The 16,604-nt window shown below is 40.9% G+C and overlaps 1 protein-coding gene across 3 annotated transcripts in view; it reads right to left on the bottom strand.

Annotated features, from left to right (window-relative positions):
• The window catches only part of DLGAP4 (DLG associated protein 4), a gene marked incomplete at its 5' end in the record, with an annotated part of 144,301 nt that extends 128,112 nt beyond the window's left edge, over positions 1-16,189 (bottom strand). For all 3 annotated transcript variants that reach the window (XM_081325673.1, XM_081325674.1, XM_081325675.1), the window contains one exon: positions 15,236-16,189. In XM_081325673.1, coding sequence (XP_081181799.1) covers positions 15,236-16,189 — 954 coding nt within the window. The remainder of the gene's footprint in view (positions 1-15,235) is intronic.
• Positions 16,190-16,604: the final 415 nt, after the last annotated feature.

Below are 16,604 nucleotides of genomic sequence, written 5' to 3'. Positions count from 1 at the left end.
TGCTCAGTAGGTTTATCATGGATTTTTCAATTATAGGAAAGGTTAAAATGCTTTTTTTTGCAAGAAATAGAATAATTGTTTTAGCATAATTAATTTTTAGGTTGCTTCTAAAATAAAAGGACACAACTGCTCCTAGATATCTTCAAAGGCCAACTTGAGGTAAAGATAGAATGGTGGTGTTATCTTCATAAAATAGAATAGAAATGGATTGGTTGTATGGACTAGAAGATGAAATTAAGACTTAGCAAAGGCCAGAATGATGTTAATGTAGATATTAAAAACTAGGGGAGCCATAAGGCATGGGAATGGGGACAATTAGTTTCCCACTGGTTTTATATCTGATCTGTGCAAAGGTATTTACACAGCATTATCAGTCTGAGAAGTTGATGGTTAATAAAAGAAACCATTGAGTTCAGCCACTCTTCCAAAGAACTCTTCCAAAGAACTGAGTCAAAAGCTGTCCTAAAGTCAATAAAGGTGGAATAAAGGGACCTTTATGGGGTAGTTCAATATTTCTTAACCAGATAGTATAAGTTTGTACACTAAAATAGTTGGTCAACTTGGTCTGAAACCTGCTTGTTTTGTAGTTAGAGTATTCTTCTGTATCATTCAGTCAGCAAGTTTGTACAGGTAAACCTTGATAAGCGACTGCCTTGTTTGGTGATAGTCTGGAATTTGGTGATGAAATAGTAACTTTATGACCAATTCTTGCATTTATGGCATTTTCAGGTTTATAAAGCAAAGGAAAACAGCAGCAACTCAGTTGTTGAGCAAAATTGTCACTAAGTGAAACTGCCATTATGCTTACAATCTTACATCTTATACATACTAAGAGTAATGACAATTTTGCTGAACAACTGAGTTGCTGGTTCCAATTGTAGTTACTAAATGAGGAATGCCTTAATGAAGATGTTTTGTATAGAATTTGCTAATTATATATAGCAGGCCAATTAGACAATAATTAGCAGATTATTCTTACCATCTTAAAAATTGGAAGTGTGAAGTTCCAGTTTTTAAGTAGCAGTAGGGAATTGTTGATTATAGTAAATAAATAAGTTGGTATAGGGGCACAAGAATTTGAATATATTTTCAAGAGTTCTAGAGGAATTCAATCCTGCCATTTTACCATTCTTTAGCCAGAAGTTCAATATAAGGATTTCTGAATTGAAACAGATCACTTTGACAAAGATGTGTCAGAAATTGGGAAGCTGAGGTTGTCTGTGCTGATTAATGTATGAAATAGGTCATAGTAGTAGGTGGCCAGGTCTCAGGTGGAACTATATTATTAGAATTGAAACTAGGGCTGGCAGCTGCATGGGATATGAGATACCAAAACAAACTATGATATTCGTTGATAACTGTTGGAATCATTCCAGTTCACTAAGAGATAGCTTTGATTTTTCCTTTTCAGCAGATGCATATACACATTTTTCAATGAACAGAAGAACCAACAATTATAATTGTGATAGTGACTCATGACTCTATAAGCATACATTACCCCAGCCCTAGTTGAGTCACATTCTTTCTTGAATCAGGGTTTGGAGACTCTATAATGATAATTTCAGGCAGAGGTAGAAGTGACTTTAAATCTTTTTGTGGAGCTAATAATTCCTTGGAAATATTTTAATGTTCATGTTTTCAGCTGTATAGAAAATGGGAATATTTTCCATCCAGGAATAGAGCTTGCATTGTGTCAGCTTTCTATCTTAATAACGACATAGTAGCAGACATTTAGAGTTTCTCATTTATGGAGTCCTAAGAGTTTTTCTCTCATCACATTTCATTACCCAACTAGATAACATCATCAGTGTGAGTAAGTGTGGGGTTTACTCACACTGAGATTCAAGGTGTTAGTAATGACTTACAAAGCCCTACATGGCATGTGTCCGGATTACCTATGGCAACACCTGCGGCCGGCGTCAACTTCCCTCCGTCCAGTGTGCTCCCACAGAGAGGGCCTCCTCAGGGTGCCTCCGATCAAAGAAAGTCGATTGGTGGCCCCCAGGGGGAGGGCGTTCTCTGTGGGCGCGCCAGACCTATGGAACCGCTTGCAGGTTGAGCTCTGGACGGCCCCCGACCTTCGCTCCTTTCGGAGAGATCTAAAAACGTATCTATTTGAGCAGTCTGACCTGGTCTGATGGGTTAGGGTTGGGGTTTTAATACATCTTAATTATTGTTTTAACCTTGGGCATTTATTTAATAGCTTTTAACTTTTGTATCCTGTTTTTGTATTTATTGCCCTGTACACCGCCCTGAGTCCTTCGGGAGAAGGGCGGTATAAAAATATAATAAATAAAAATAAATACTCTATGGTTATATACAGTAGCTTGCCCTGCCAGTTTTGGTGGCAGTGTGGTTTTTTTTCTCCTTAGTAGTTCCTTGATTTGAGTATGGCTTAATCAAATTAAAAGTATTAAAATTAAGGTAGAAAGTTAATTTGGGATTTTGGGAATTTTAATTGCTCTGCCCCCCATCTATTTGATTCTTATTTAGGCCCTATTCAACTTTTCCTTTTGGCCTCATCAACTCTTTCAATAAATCTCTCAGCACAAAATGTAAGATTGAAGTGAATCCATTCCCCCAAATATAGTCCTCAGTACCTAATTATGCTTTTCTAAAATGACAAAATGGTTTGGAAATGCTACATTCCATATTTAGAGTTCTTCCACAATAGTTAACTACTGGACTAATAAAACTATCACAATAAGGAATTAAGGTGGTATCAGCCCTTCAAACTAGACCAGATTAGGAGACAGAGTTCACATGAAGTACCTGTATATTATATTGAGATAGTCTATAATAACAGAATCTAGAAAGACTGATTGTGCTTCTCCTCCCTCCATTCTATGGAGTCCTCTTAGTCAGGAAGGAGTCATTCTGAATCTCTTCTTAATACCATACCATCTTCTTTCCCAGGACCTAAGGTATTTCTATTCTCCTTCATTATGTAAGCATTTCTGAACATTTGCTTCAAGCCCATATCACTGATTTTCTATAAGTTATCAGCCAGGAGACAGTTGTTGCCAAGCTAAACAGATTCACTATGACAACACAGAGCTGATGTTGTCTAAGGCCTTGTAAAGAGCAGCCAAGTATCCAATGACTTAGAATGACAGGAACAAAAACCATTGAATTTATATCCTGAAGCACAAAACTACCGTAAATGCATATAGATCTTGATTTCTGCGTACTACAGTAGACAAATATTTTGTGTATATATAATTTTATTTATTTATTTATTTTATTTTAATTCCATTTATATCCCGCCCTTCTCCGAAGACTCAGGGCGGCTTACAAGCTTAGCAGTAGCCTTCATTCTATGTATATGCCTGCTTATTAGGGCTTTCACACACACCCCAAGCGGCATTATTACAAAGTCAGCTTAATTGCCCCCAACAATCTGGGTCCTCATTTTACCTACCTCGGAAGGATGGAAGGCTGAGTCAACCTTGAGCCTGGTGGGATGCGAACCTGCACTAATTGCAGGCAGCTGGTGTTACTTAAGGAGGCATTAGCCCACTGCTCCACCAAGGCTCTTTCATTTTTGTTTATAATGTTTGTTTTGTTTGTTCATTTTGTTACAATGAAAAGACAATCTTGGCTAGTTCTATCTGTGAGCCTCCTGCCAAGTAAGCACAGGTTTACTTTTTGGAGGGTTAAGTTTTCACAAGATTCAGATAGTCATCTGTGCCTGATGTAAAATCTGCCAATTAGATTTAGCTACTCCTACTCCCCTTACTATACACCTCAGATTAAATTATAGCTGCATATCCTATTGCATTTCTGCTTATCACTGAACAAGTTACTAATGCCTTGTTCAATTGAATCAAGAACCATGCAATTAATCTAGATGATGAACTACCTAGTCCAGCATTTGGGACAGAATCTATCATAATCTGCAATTCCCATACCAAACTTGGCCTAAGACACTGCGACAATTGCTGAAACCATTTCTCACTGCCTGATAAAGATTATGACAATCCAAGCACATTTACTGTCTTCTTTAATCAATGTGAACAATACCTGATACCAGATGACTTTGCACCAAGAAAACCCATAGAGTTTATAATTAGCTCAATGACAGAAAGAATTTAGAACAATCTAGACTTAGACTACTACAGTTATTTTTGGCATGTCTGAAGACTTAGATGGCCAATGAAACAAGTGACTACCAATCATGAAATCTGTCATTTCTGACACGGTAAGCAATTTGTACAAAAGGATGCTGCTGAGTTTCACTGTTAGCTCAGGCTAATTGACCAGTTCAAGAAGGGACTATCAAATGAAACATGAAACAAACTCATTCATAAGGGAACCCCAGAGACAATGTCTGCAATAATTAATATCTGCTTGAATGGAAGGTGCAAGGAATTGTGCCAGAGCACCAGTAGGAAAGAAAGACAATACTACTCTTTCATCCCTCCTCCTGCTTCACTTTGAAAGTTGAATCTATGAAGATGGTTGTTAGCAGAGCTGCATGACCTATCTCAGAAAAGTGCCAATGCGCACAAGGCCTGTGTTGATATTGTAGAAAATCTGGCTAATTTGCAGGTGTGTGTTCTGTTAGAACCCTCCTCCCACAAACACACACACTTCCAAAGCATTGACAAAGTGTTATACTTTTGAAAATGGAAGGCATTTTGTTAAGTAGAGGTCCTAAACATCTCAGATCTGGCTTGCTGGGAAATGAGTAGTCTCAGCCTCCAAGGGCCTAGAGAATGGTGCAACCAGAAGTTATGTGAAACTAGACAGGCAGAGTTACAGTACGTATTGGCATTCAGTTATTCCTGTCTTTTAATAGTTACAGAAAAGTCTGAAGTAAAACTAAAGGCAACTTCACTGAATCCTCCATTGCATGAAGATGTTTTGAACACTCAGTCTATCCAATTCCCATGGTGGCACAGGAGTTCCGAGTGGGTAAAATGAGGACCCAGATTGTTGGGGGCAATATGCTGATTCTGTAAGCTGCTTAGAGAGGGCTGTAAAAGCACTGTGAAGCGGTATATAAGTCTAAGTGCTATTGCTATTCAAGTTGATACACTGATGGTTGGCTCTTAACTGTAATTCTTTGGGAACAAGATAATACCATTTTTGATTCCCTGGCATGCCAGACACTTAACCTTCAGTTTCAAAGTACTGCTACCTATCACACCTTATCAAATGTACCTCCAACTTGTCAGCTAAATTTGTAGACTATACCTATGTGTTTGGAAATGGAAAAGTACAGACTTTGTCCCACCAGTTGTGTGACTGCATAATCAATCTTTCTGTAGCTCAGATTTCTGTAAAATACCCCTATCCAGTGTCAAATACTTAGTTAGCCTATTTGAAGGAATATCAAGAAGGATATTCCTCTGCATGATTCCCTTCATGTTAAAGGTTCAGAAATCTGCTAATTAACTATTAAGTATCATTAGCCATTTCCTTCAATTTGTGAATTCTTGAAACAGGAGGCACACATTTCTGGGTCTGAGGGGGACTTACAATTTGATTTGAATGAAAATAATGTCACAAATATTTAATTACCTTTGATTTTTGTTATGGAAAGCTTGAGCTGTTACTGATTGAGTAACAGCTCCTTAGTGTTTCAAAAACTTATAGATCATATTTTTCATGATTTTAGGATTATGTATCTAGGTGATCTGTTCCTTTACCCTGAGGATCCTGTTTTTCCTACTGATCAAATTCAGCTGTTTTTCAATGCCTTCATTACTGCAGTCTCAATTCTAAACTAAATTTTTGGTTTTCATAAATTTCACTATTAGGAATATTGTATTCTGTAAAAGGAACTTAGATGGATCCATTAAAAGGAGAACTCATTCTGTCTTGGATTCTCTACTGTATCATCAGGGTTGCATAGCATTTTCTGGGCTTTACCAGATGTTACAGTAGATGTATACCCAATTTTGTTTCACTATCCATGCTATTTTATCAAGAAAGTGAGATTTTTATAGCTGACAAGTCTTTATTCATGCCATACAATGGTTTCCTTCTCTGTGATTCAGATCTAGAATAGAATAGAATAGAATAGAATAGAATAGAATAGAATAGAATAGAATAGAATAGAATAGAATAGAATAGAATAGAATAGAATAGAATAGAATAGAATAGAATAGAATAGAGCTGGAAGAGACCTTGGACATTTTCTAGTCCATCCCCCTGCTCAAGCAGGAGAACCTATACCATCTCAGACAAGTGATTCTCTAGCCTCTTCTAAAAATCTCCAGTGATGGAGTGCCCACGATTTCTGGAGGCAAGCTGTTCCGCTGGTTAATTGTCCTCACTGTCAGGAAGTTTCTCCTTAATTCCAGGTTGCTTCTCTCTTTGATCAGTTTCCAACCATTGTTTCTTGTCCTGCCCTCTGGTGCTTTGGAGAATAATGTGACCCCCTCTTCTTTGTGGCAGCCCCTCAAATACTGGAATACTGCTATCATGTCTCCCCTATTTCTTCTTTTCTTTAGACTAGCCAAATCCAAATCCTGTAGCTGTTCTTTGTATGTTTTAGTCTCCAGGCCTTTGATTATCTTAGTTGCTCTTCTCTGAATTTTTTTTCCAAATTCTCAACATCTTTTTTGTAATATGGTGACCAAAATTGGTTGCAGTATTCCAGGTGTGGTCTTACTAGGACTTTATGAAGCAGTAATAATACTTTGCGTGATTTTGATTCTATGCCTCTGTTTATACAACCCAGGATTGTATTAGCTTTTTTGGCTGCTGCTTCACACTGCTGGCTCATAGTCAAGTGATCATCTACTAGGACTCCAAGGTCCCTCTCACAGTTGCTGTTTTTGAGGCAGGTCTCACCTAATCTGTATTTGTACCTTTGATTTTTCCTGCCTAAATGTAAAACTTTGCTTTTCTCCACATTTAAACTCATTTGGTTGGATCATAGGGCCCACTGTTCAAATTTGTCAAGATCTTTTTGGATCTTGAGTTTGTCTTCTTGGGTGTTGGCTACTCCTGCCAGTTTAGTGTCATCTGCAAATTTGATGAGTTCCCCATCATTTCCCTCATCTAAGACATTTATAAAGATATTGAAGAGTACTTGGCCTAAGATCTAGCTATCCTTTAGTTCAGGTTGATGCTTTTAATTTTGCTTTAAGAGCTGTATTTTTACTATACATTCCTGGGTTTGTGGGCAACATCCTTCTCTGAATAATCTTTTCCAGGCAATTCCTGCCACATGAAAGAAACAATATTTTTATACCAGAACTTTTCCCTATATAGAAGCTTTTTGGCATGCTTTATGATTGAAGGAGAGCTCCAAACTATCATGGGAATTTGGAATACTTATAGATTTTTGAATAGCTCATGCAATGCTTTTTTCACATGTCTTAGTTTTGTGCTATAAAGCAAGCAGGTTGATGCTTTCTTATGTAAGCCAGCGTTTTTACCCTTCAACCTTCTTTCATTCTGCACCTAGAGAAGTTAGACATTCTTCCTCTGGCACAAGCTTATTCTGTGAGATTCAGACTAATTGGAAAGTCCTTTCCTAACTAATTGAATCTGTATTCTGTAACAGCAGGATTTATGTGTGTTAGCACAGACACAAAACTTCCACGGGGACCAACCATCTCTTTTACTCTTGCCATGAATGCCTCCTTACCTACCCATTCTTCAGAGGGTTTCTGTTTTTCTCAGGATGTCAACCTGCTCCTTTACAATCTCATGCTTCCTACAGTAGCTCCTAAAACTCTTTGCTGTAACAATCAGAAGACATTCTGCTTTCCCCATTACTTTTGGCTATCAGATTTGGCTTTCTACCAGATTTCTCTCTTCCATGAGATCTCTATACATAGAAGCTGAAATGCCTAGGACCTAGGTTTCTGGACCATTTCCTGTAATTGCATCAATCAAGTCTCTTGGCATTTTCCTTGCAATTTCCAGCCAGTTGAAAATATACTGCTCAAAAAAATAAAGGGAACACAAGATAAGACATCCTACTATTAAATACAGTACATTGTGTTGTTTAAGTGTTCCCTTTATTTTTTTGAGCAGTATATATTATTTTCTAAAACTACTGGAGAAGGAAATGGCAACCCACTCCAGTATCTTTGCCATGAAAACCCTATGGACAGTACCAAAAGGCAAAACGATATGACACTGGAAGATGAGCCCCTCAGGTCAGAAGGCGTCCAATTTATTGGACCCGTGCCCCTCCTGGTTGGTTTATGCGGCCTGGGAGGAGACATGAGGCTGGTTCCAGGCAGTAATAACTGCTTCCTTGAAGGAGGGTATCTTCCCCGCCGCCTTGAAGGAGGCGGTGGTGAGACCCCTCCTCAAGAAGCCTGCCCTGGACCCGGCTGTTTTAAATAACTATCGTCCGGTCTCCAACCTTCGCTTTTTGGCAAAGGTTGTTGAGAGTGTGGTGGCGCATCAGCTTCCTCTGTTCCTGGAGGAAACTGATTATCTGGACCCGTACCAATCGGGTTTCAGGCCCGGGCACAGCACGGAGACGGCATTGGTCGCGCTGGTGAATGATCTCTGGCGGGCTCGGGACAGGGGTTGTTCCTCTGTCCTAGTCCTATTAGATCTCTCAGCGGCTTTTGATACCATCGACCATGGTATCCTACTGCGGTGTCTCAGGGGGTTGGGAGTGGAAGGCACCATTTTACGGTGGTTCTCCTCCTATCTCCTGGGCCGCTCGCAGTCGGTGTTGACGGGAGGGCAGATATCTACCCCGAGATCTCTCGTTTGTGGAGTTCCTCAGGGGTCGGTTCTCTCCCCCCTCCTGTTCAACATCTATATGAAGCCGCTGGGCGAGATCATTCGTGGTTTCGGGGTGGGGTATCATCAGTACGCTGATGATACCCAACTTTTTTTCTCCACCCCGAACCAACCCAGTGATGCCCTCACCGTGATCCTGTTGCCTGGAGGCGGTCTGGGTCTGGATGGGGAGAAATAGGCTTCATCTCAATCCTGCCAAGACTGAGTGGCTGTGCATACCGGCATCTCGGGTTAACCAGACTATTCCATCTTTAACGATGGGCGGTGAGGTGTTACCCCCCGTTGATAGGGCTCGCAACTTGGGCATCCTCCTGGATTCACGGCTCAGTTTTGCAGATCACATAGGAGCTGTGACCAGGGGGGCTTTTGCCCAGGTTCGCCTGGTGCGCCAGTTGTGACCCTACCTGGACCGAGATGCCCTATGCACAGTCACTCATGTGCTCGTGACCTCCCGTTTAGACTACTGCAATGCTCTCTACATGGGGCTGCCCTTGAGGACCACTTGGAGGCTTCAGCTGGTGCAGAATGCAGCCGCACGAGTTGTGATGGAGGTTTCCTGATACTCCCATGTAACACCTCTACTCCGTGAGCTGCATTGGCTTTCGGTTGCCCTCCAGGTGAGATTCAAGGTGCTGGTGATGGCCTATAAAGCCCTAAATGGCTTGGGTCCGGGATATCTGAGAGAACACCTGCTGCCGGCATCAAGTTCCCTTCGTCCTGTGTGCTCCCACAGGGAGGGCCTTCTCAGGGTGCTGCTGGTAAAAGATTGCCAGAGGATAACACCCAGGGGGAGGGCCTTGTCTGTGGGTGCGCCTGCCCTTTGGAACCAGCTGCCTGTGGAGCTTAAGACTGTTCCCGACCTTCGTTCATTTCGCTGGGACCTGAAGACCTGGCTCTTCGAGCTTTCCAGCCCAGGCTGAGAGTTTTAATTGGGGTTTTTTATATTTTTTCAGGGATTTAATTTAATCTTTTTAAATTGTTTTGAATTTTTGTATCGATTTTTTAAGTACCCTGTAAACCACCCAGAGTCCTACAGGAAAGGGCGGTATATAAATTCAATAAAATTCAAATTCAAATTCAATATGCTACTGGGGAAGAGCAGAGGGATAGTAGTAGCGCCAGAAAGAATGAAGCGACTGGGCCAAAGCCTAATGCACGCTCAGCTGTGGATGTGTCTGGTGGTGAAAGGAAAGTCCAATGCTGTAAAGATTTTTTCTCCATAGGAACCTGGAATGTAAGTTCCATGAATCAAGGCAAGTTGGACGTGGTCAAACAAGAGATGACAAGACTGAACATTGACATCTTAGGTATCAGTGAACTAAAATGGACAGGAATGGGTGAATTCAATTCAGATGACCATCAGGTATACTACTGCAGGCAAGAATCCCTCAGAAGAAATGGAGTAGCCTTCATAGTCAATAAAAGAGTAGGAAAAGCAATACTGGGATACAATCCTCAAAATGACAGAATGATCTCAGTTCAAATCCAAGGAAAACCATTCAATATCACAGTAGTCCAAGTCTATGACCCAACCACCAGTACTGAAGAGGATGAAATTGACCGGTTCTATGAAGCCCTACAGCACCTTATAGAACTAACACCAATAAATGATGTCCTTATCATCATGGGGGATTGGAATGCTAAAGTAGGAAGCCAAAATATAACCGGAATAACAGGCAAGTTTGGCCTTGGAGTACAAAATGAAGCAGGACACGGACTGATAGAATTTTGTCAAGAGAATACGATGGTCATCGCAAACACTCTTTTCCAACAACCCAAGAGACGGCTCTACACATGGACATCACCAGACGGTCAACACAGAAATCAGATTGACTATATGCTCTGCAACCAAAGATGGAGAAGCTCTATACAGTCAGTAAAAACAAGACCAGGAGCTGACTGTGGCTCAGACCATGAGCTTCTCATTGCAAAGTTTAAGCTTAAACTGAAGAAAGTAGCGAAAAGTACTAGGCCACTCAAGTATGAATTAAATCATATCCCTGTTGAATATACAGTAGAGGTGACAAATAGATTTAAGGAATTAGATCTGATAGACAGAGTGCCTCAAGAACTATGGACAGAGGTTCGCAACATTGTAGAACAGGTAGCAACCAAAACCACCCCAAAGAAAAAGAAATGCAAGAAAGCAAAATGGCTGTCTGAGGAAGCTTTGCAAATAGCTGAGGAAAGGAGGGAAGTGAAAGGCAAGGGAGAAAAAGAAAGATACGCCCAATTGAATGCAGAATTCCAGAGAATAGCTAGAAGAGATAAGAATGCCTTCTTAAATGAACAGTGCAAAGAAATAGAAGAAAACAACAGAATAGGGAGGACCAGAGATCTTTTCAAGAAAATTGGAGAGATGAAGGGAACGTTTCATGCAAAAACGGGCATGATAAAGGACCAAAACGACAGGGACCTAACAGAGGCAGAAGAGATTAAGAAGAGGTGACAAAATTACACAGAAGAAGTATACAAGAATGAGCTTAACGTCCCTGATAATCACAATGAGGTGGTCACTGACCTCGAGCCAGACATCCTAGAATGTGAAGTGAAGTGGGCCTTAGAAAAGCTGAGCAACAACAAAGCTAGTGGAGGTGACAGTATTCCAGCTGAGCTATTCAAAATCTTAAAAGACGCAGTAAAAGTGCTACACTCAATTTGCCAGCAAATTTGGAAAACTCAAGAGTGGCCACAGGATTGGAAGAGATCAGCTTACATTCCAATTCCAAAGAAAGGCAGTGCCAAAGAATGTTCAAACTATCGCACCATTGCACTCATTTCTCATGCTAGTAAAGTTATGCTTAAAATCCTACAAGCTAGACTCCAGCAGTATGTGGATCGAGAACTACCAGAAGTATAGGCAGGATTTCGAAGAGGCAGAGGAATTAGAGATCAAATTGCCAACGTACGCTGGATCATGGAGAAAGCTAGAGAGTTCCAGAAAAACATCTACTTCTGCTTCATTGACTATGCTAAAGCCTTTGATTGTGTGGATCATAACAAACTGTGGCAAGTTCTTAAAGAGATGGGCGTACCAGACCACCTTATTTGTTTCTTGAGAAACCTATATGTGGGCCAAGAAGCAACAGTGAGAACTGGACATGGAACCACTGATTGGTTCAAAATTGGGAAAGGAGTCCGGCAAGGCTGTATACTGTCGCCCTGCCTATTTAACTTATATGCAGAGCACATCATGAGAAAGGCAGGGCTAGATGAATCAAAAGTTGGAATTAAGAGTGCCGGAAGAAATATCAACAACCTAAGAAATATCAACAACCTCTTGTTGCAGGTGAAGAAGGAGAGTGCAAAACTTGGGTTGAAACTTAACATAGGAAAACCAAGATCATGGTATTTGGCCCTCTCAATTCCTGGCAAATAGATGGGGAAGAAATGGAGGTAGTGACAGATTTTATTTTCCTGGGCTCCAAGATCACTGCAGATGGGGACTGAAGCCAAGAAATTAAAAGATGCTTGCTCCTTGGGAGGAAAGCCATGGCAAATCTAGACAGCACACTAAAAAGCAGAGACATCACCCTGTCAACGAAAGTGCGTATAGTCAAGGCTATGGTTTTCCCAGTTGCAATGTATGGCAGTGAAAGTTGGACCATAAGAAAGGCTGAGCGCCAAAGAATTGAAGCCTTTGAACTATGGTCTGGAGAAGACTCCTGCGAGTCCCTTGGACTGCAAGGTGATCAAACCGGTCAGTCCTAGAGGAGATCAACCCTGACTGCTCTTTAGAAGGCCAGATCCTGAAGTTGAAACTCAAATACTTTGGCCACCTAATGAGAAGGAAGGACTCACTGGAGAAGAGCCTAATGTTGGGAAAGGTTGAGGGCAATAGAAGAAGGGGACGACAGAGAATGAGGTGGCTGGCTGGAGTCACTGAAGCAGTAGGTGTGAGCTTAAATGGACTCCAGAAGATGGTAAAGGACAGGAAGGCCTGGAGGAACATTGTCCATAGGGTCGTGATGGGTCGGACATGACTTCGCAGCTAACAACAACAACAACAAAACTAGTATTCCCTCCTTACCATTTAGAGAGTGAGAGAGAAATGTGTTTTGGAATCTCAGCACAATAGAAATAGTCTGGAATATTTGATTCATTAGAAGAACCACCCACATATTGGCTATTCTTGGGAGGCAACAGACTATGTTCCTGCCCTGCATCTTCTATGACATTTGGGAAGGAGGTCTAGAAGGAATCAAGATGGTGAGACCAGAACCATAAATTTTCAGGCCAGAGGGGACAATCATATCAATGTAAATCAGAAGTCTTCCAAGATAAACAATACAATGGCGAACATGAGAATAAAAAGGCCTAACATTTAAATCCTGAATAATAGACCTCTATATAGACCTTGATATCTGTATATTGCAGTTGGCAAATCTTTTGTGTAAATGACTTCTTTTTCCTGCCTGCAATAAAAAAACAAACAAATATTTCTTAGTTTTGTCTGTGAACCTGCTGCTGAGTAAGCCAACTCCTGAATAAAGATTAAGTGTATCAAGAGCCAAGACGTACAACTGTGCCTAGTAAGAAGTGGTCAATTGTTCTGATTCTCTTCACTATTCTCTGGATATAATATATGTTTTGCAGTACAGAAAACAGCAGAATAAGACAGAGTAAATCACAGGTGAGGGAAGTCAGCTCTCCAGAAAAGGAAATATTAAAAGGGCAGAAAAATATATTTCCTAAAAAAAAGATATTGAACCAAGAAAGCATGCCCAGTTTGCTTAATAGCCCTACCTCTCCCTCCCCCAAGTTCTATAGACATGCAAATGTAAGCCATCAAGAAGGTTGGAGCTAGAAGCTTAGGAAGACAAAGACATATCCCAGCTGCAGGGAAGCAGGGGCTGGGACATACCCACAACCATCAATACCAGAAAGACTCAGGACAGAATATGTGACACAGGAAATAACCAAACAATAGAGTCCAGGGGGTATAAAACCCATGCCCCACAAGTGCTCAGTCCCTTTCTGCTGGATCCATCTTTCTGTCTGGCTTTCCTCTGCAATAAACTGTAATCTTCTTCCTAAAGATGTCTCCATGTTGTTTATCCCTGGCTTGGATGGAACCATAATGAAGACTTTTCTTCCAACATGGGGATATAAAAAACTAGAGTCCTAGGGACAAGAATTGATGTCAAAAGGATTTGAATTACTCGGTATCTCAAACCTGCTGTATTATTTTAAACAGGACACATAGTCAAATTAAGCTTTATATATTATGGTATATACTTTTACTGGATTGTCCAACATATGTTTAACATACAGATATTTGTTCAATAATAATAGCAAAAGTAGCTGTATTCATCCAATAGGTCAGAATAGAAAGACTCTCCATGATGCTAGCCTTAATATGTTAGTCTCTAATGAAGTTTACCTATCAAGTTTTATTTTTGGCTTAGTATGAACAGAGAAAGAAATCTTGAATTAGAAGTACATATAATGAATTATTTAGTTAGTTGGGATCCTACAAATATACACCACGGCAACTCCAACTTCATAAAGCAGATTCACACTTTCAGCTTGGCTCACTGATAGGAGAAACCATTCATTGTTTTCTGAATGCAAAAATGGCTAAGGTCCTCCCCCGCCGCTTCCTCTCCAGCCCATTGCAAATACATCCCCCACAAATGTTTACAGCTTCAGTTCAAAACTGCTCTTTTCCAACCTAACCCTTTTAAACCCTTCAGAGCAGATGATCTCTGGTGCTTTGTTTCATTCTAGAAGCAGCCCCCAGTTTCAATTGACTGCAGTGCCTGGCACTTCCCTTCCTCCCCAGTGCCTAGTCATTGCCCTAGACAGCCACTGCATTTGGGATTATAGGGCTTGCTATATTCTCTGCTGTTCAGCAGCTGCTGTTTTTAAAACAATCTTGTGATTGATCCAAAAATGGCCTGCTAAATCAATGAACTATTCTCAACTCTAAAAGGTCATGCTCATTCAATCTTGACATGTCCCCGTGGGACTTAGTTTTTTGCTCAGGCTGGGTGAAACGTTGTTCCTTTGCTTTTCCACCCCCTGGCCACAGTAAAAAAAGCTACAATGTCACTATAAGGTAGAAAAAAAGAAAAGGTTTCTGCTAGTGTCTAAGGAAACAGAGTGGAAAAAAGGCATGCATAGGTAGTGCAAACATCTGGAAAAGTAAAGGGATCAAGGAATGTAGGCTTAATGAGGAGGGAACAATTCCTCCCCCACACTCAAAGAAAAGGCAGGTGCTGGTAGATCACCCTATATCAGAGCCAGAGAGTGAGGCTTCACATAGGTGAAGAACAAGAAATAGGAATAATTGATTAGGTCTTGCATTGGCTGTAGTGTAGACTGAACATCAGCCCAGTCACATTGTCAAGCCATTGCAACCTAGACTGATCTGAAGTTGGCTTAAGAAACAACCAAGACAACAGGTTTAGGCTATGGTGCAGACTTGTCCTTAGCTAAACAGAATCAAATTTTTCTTTATCCAACATTCACATCATCACAAGGAAGTCTCAAGCATGGCACCCACCTGCAAGTACTGATACGCTAAATCTTGATGGCAGGATTTAGATTTCAACAGCGCTCTATCGATGGTGGCTGAAGCCTTTTGGCACATTTCTCGGGCATGGCTGAGTGTGAGAGTGGACCAGGACCCCCTTTTGATGTAGTTTGAGTCACTGCTGATGGGGATGTTGGTGCAAGTGGTGATCTTGAGGTCATTATTGCTTTTGGAGGATTTCAGCATATGTTCACTGATTGTGTTGTAAGCATGCATAAAGTATTTAGGCTGGCTGTGATCAGGCTGCCTGCCAAGAGTCATGAGGCCCATAGGGTTACGATAGTTGCAGGTGTCACTGTCCAGATTGTCATCTGAGCTCCACCAGCCTGATATATTGGATCTTGTCCTGCGTTTAGTCTCCGTGGTTTTTGCACGATCTTTACTCTTGCTTCTCCGGTTTGGTTTTGAGTCCTCAGTGCCTTTCTTGCCATTCACACTGCCTTTAGAAGGACCTTCCAAGGATTGTGACTTAGCAAAAAGTTTTTGGACTGAATGAACCAAGTGTCGTATCCTCCCGGGGTTTTCATTCCGGTGTTTGGCATCTGAACTTCTCTGGAACTGGAGGGTGCTAAAGCCATCCCTGTGGATGGGCAGTTGTTTTTCAAATTGGTCTAGCAGGTTGGCAGGGAGTCTGTTAATTTTGGTGGCTTGGGCATGACTTGGAAAGGGGTTCTCATCAGGAACCTCAAAGTGAGAGTTGTAATGAATACGTGGAAATGTACTGCTGTTAGAAATCTGGTTGTTGAGTGGAAGGAGGCAGTCACTGTGGAGAGAATTGGGTGTTGGAAACCGAGGGTCCATTGAATAGGAATCTGTGGGACTAAGAAGATAAGGATTCCTATCTTGAGTGGCATAGAGAGAGTCTTGAGGAGAGTCCAGGTTATCAGATAGATGGCGGCTTCGGTTATCTCCTAACCCCTTCATGGTGCTGAGGTATCCTAGAGCATTGCTTCTGTAAGATGGCACAGGAGGATATGTCCACTCTGTTCCTTGTCACTGTAGCTTGACTGGGAGATTTTTCTACAGCCAAAAAAGATACAGAAAGAGTGATTAAACGATGGACAAATATGTTCTCAGGATCTATCTACAGAAATCTTTAATAAGCACAACCACAAATGAATGATAGAAATATTGAAAAACCAAGAGTCCTCAATTCAAATAAGACAATGGTTTAGGTTATTGCATTTGATAATCTATTCCCCTTTGAAAATCTCATACAATATTTATGGGCAATTCAGAAGAATTTCCAGCATACAAAGTTGACCTCATTTAAAAAATTCAAAATATTTATTTCTATATCACCTTTATTTTTATGTTTGCAGGTGTTTCGATATAATAT

The sequence above is a fragment of the Vipera berus genome (assembly GCF_964194415.1).
Source record: "Vipera berus genome assembly, chromosome: 3".
NCBI classification, from domain to species: domain Eukaryota; kingdom Metazoa; phylum Chordata; class Lepidosauria; order Squamata; family Viperidae; genus Vipera; species Vipera berus.
The sequence above is the reverse complement of the archived record's forward strand: the minus strand, read 5'-3'. Positions and strand labels throughout refer to the sequence as shown.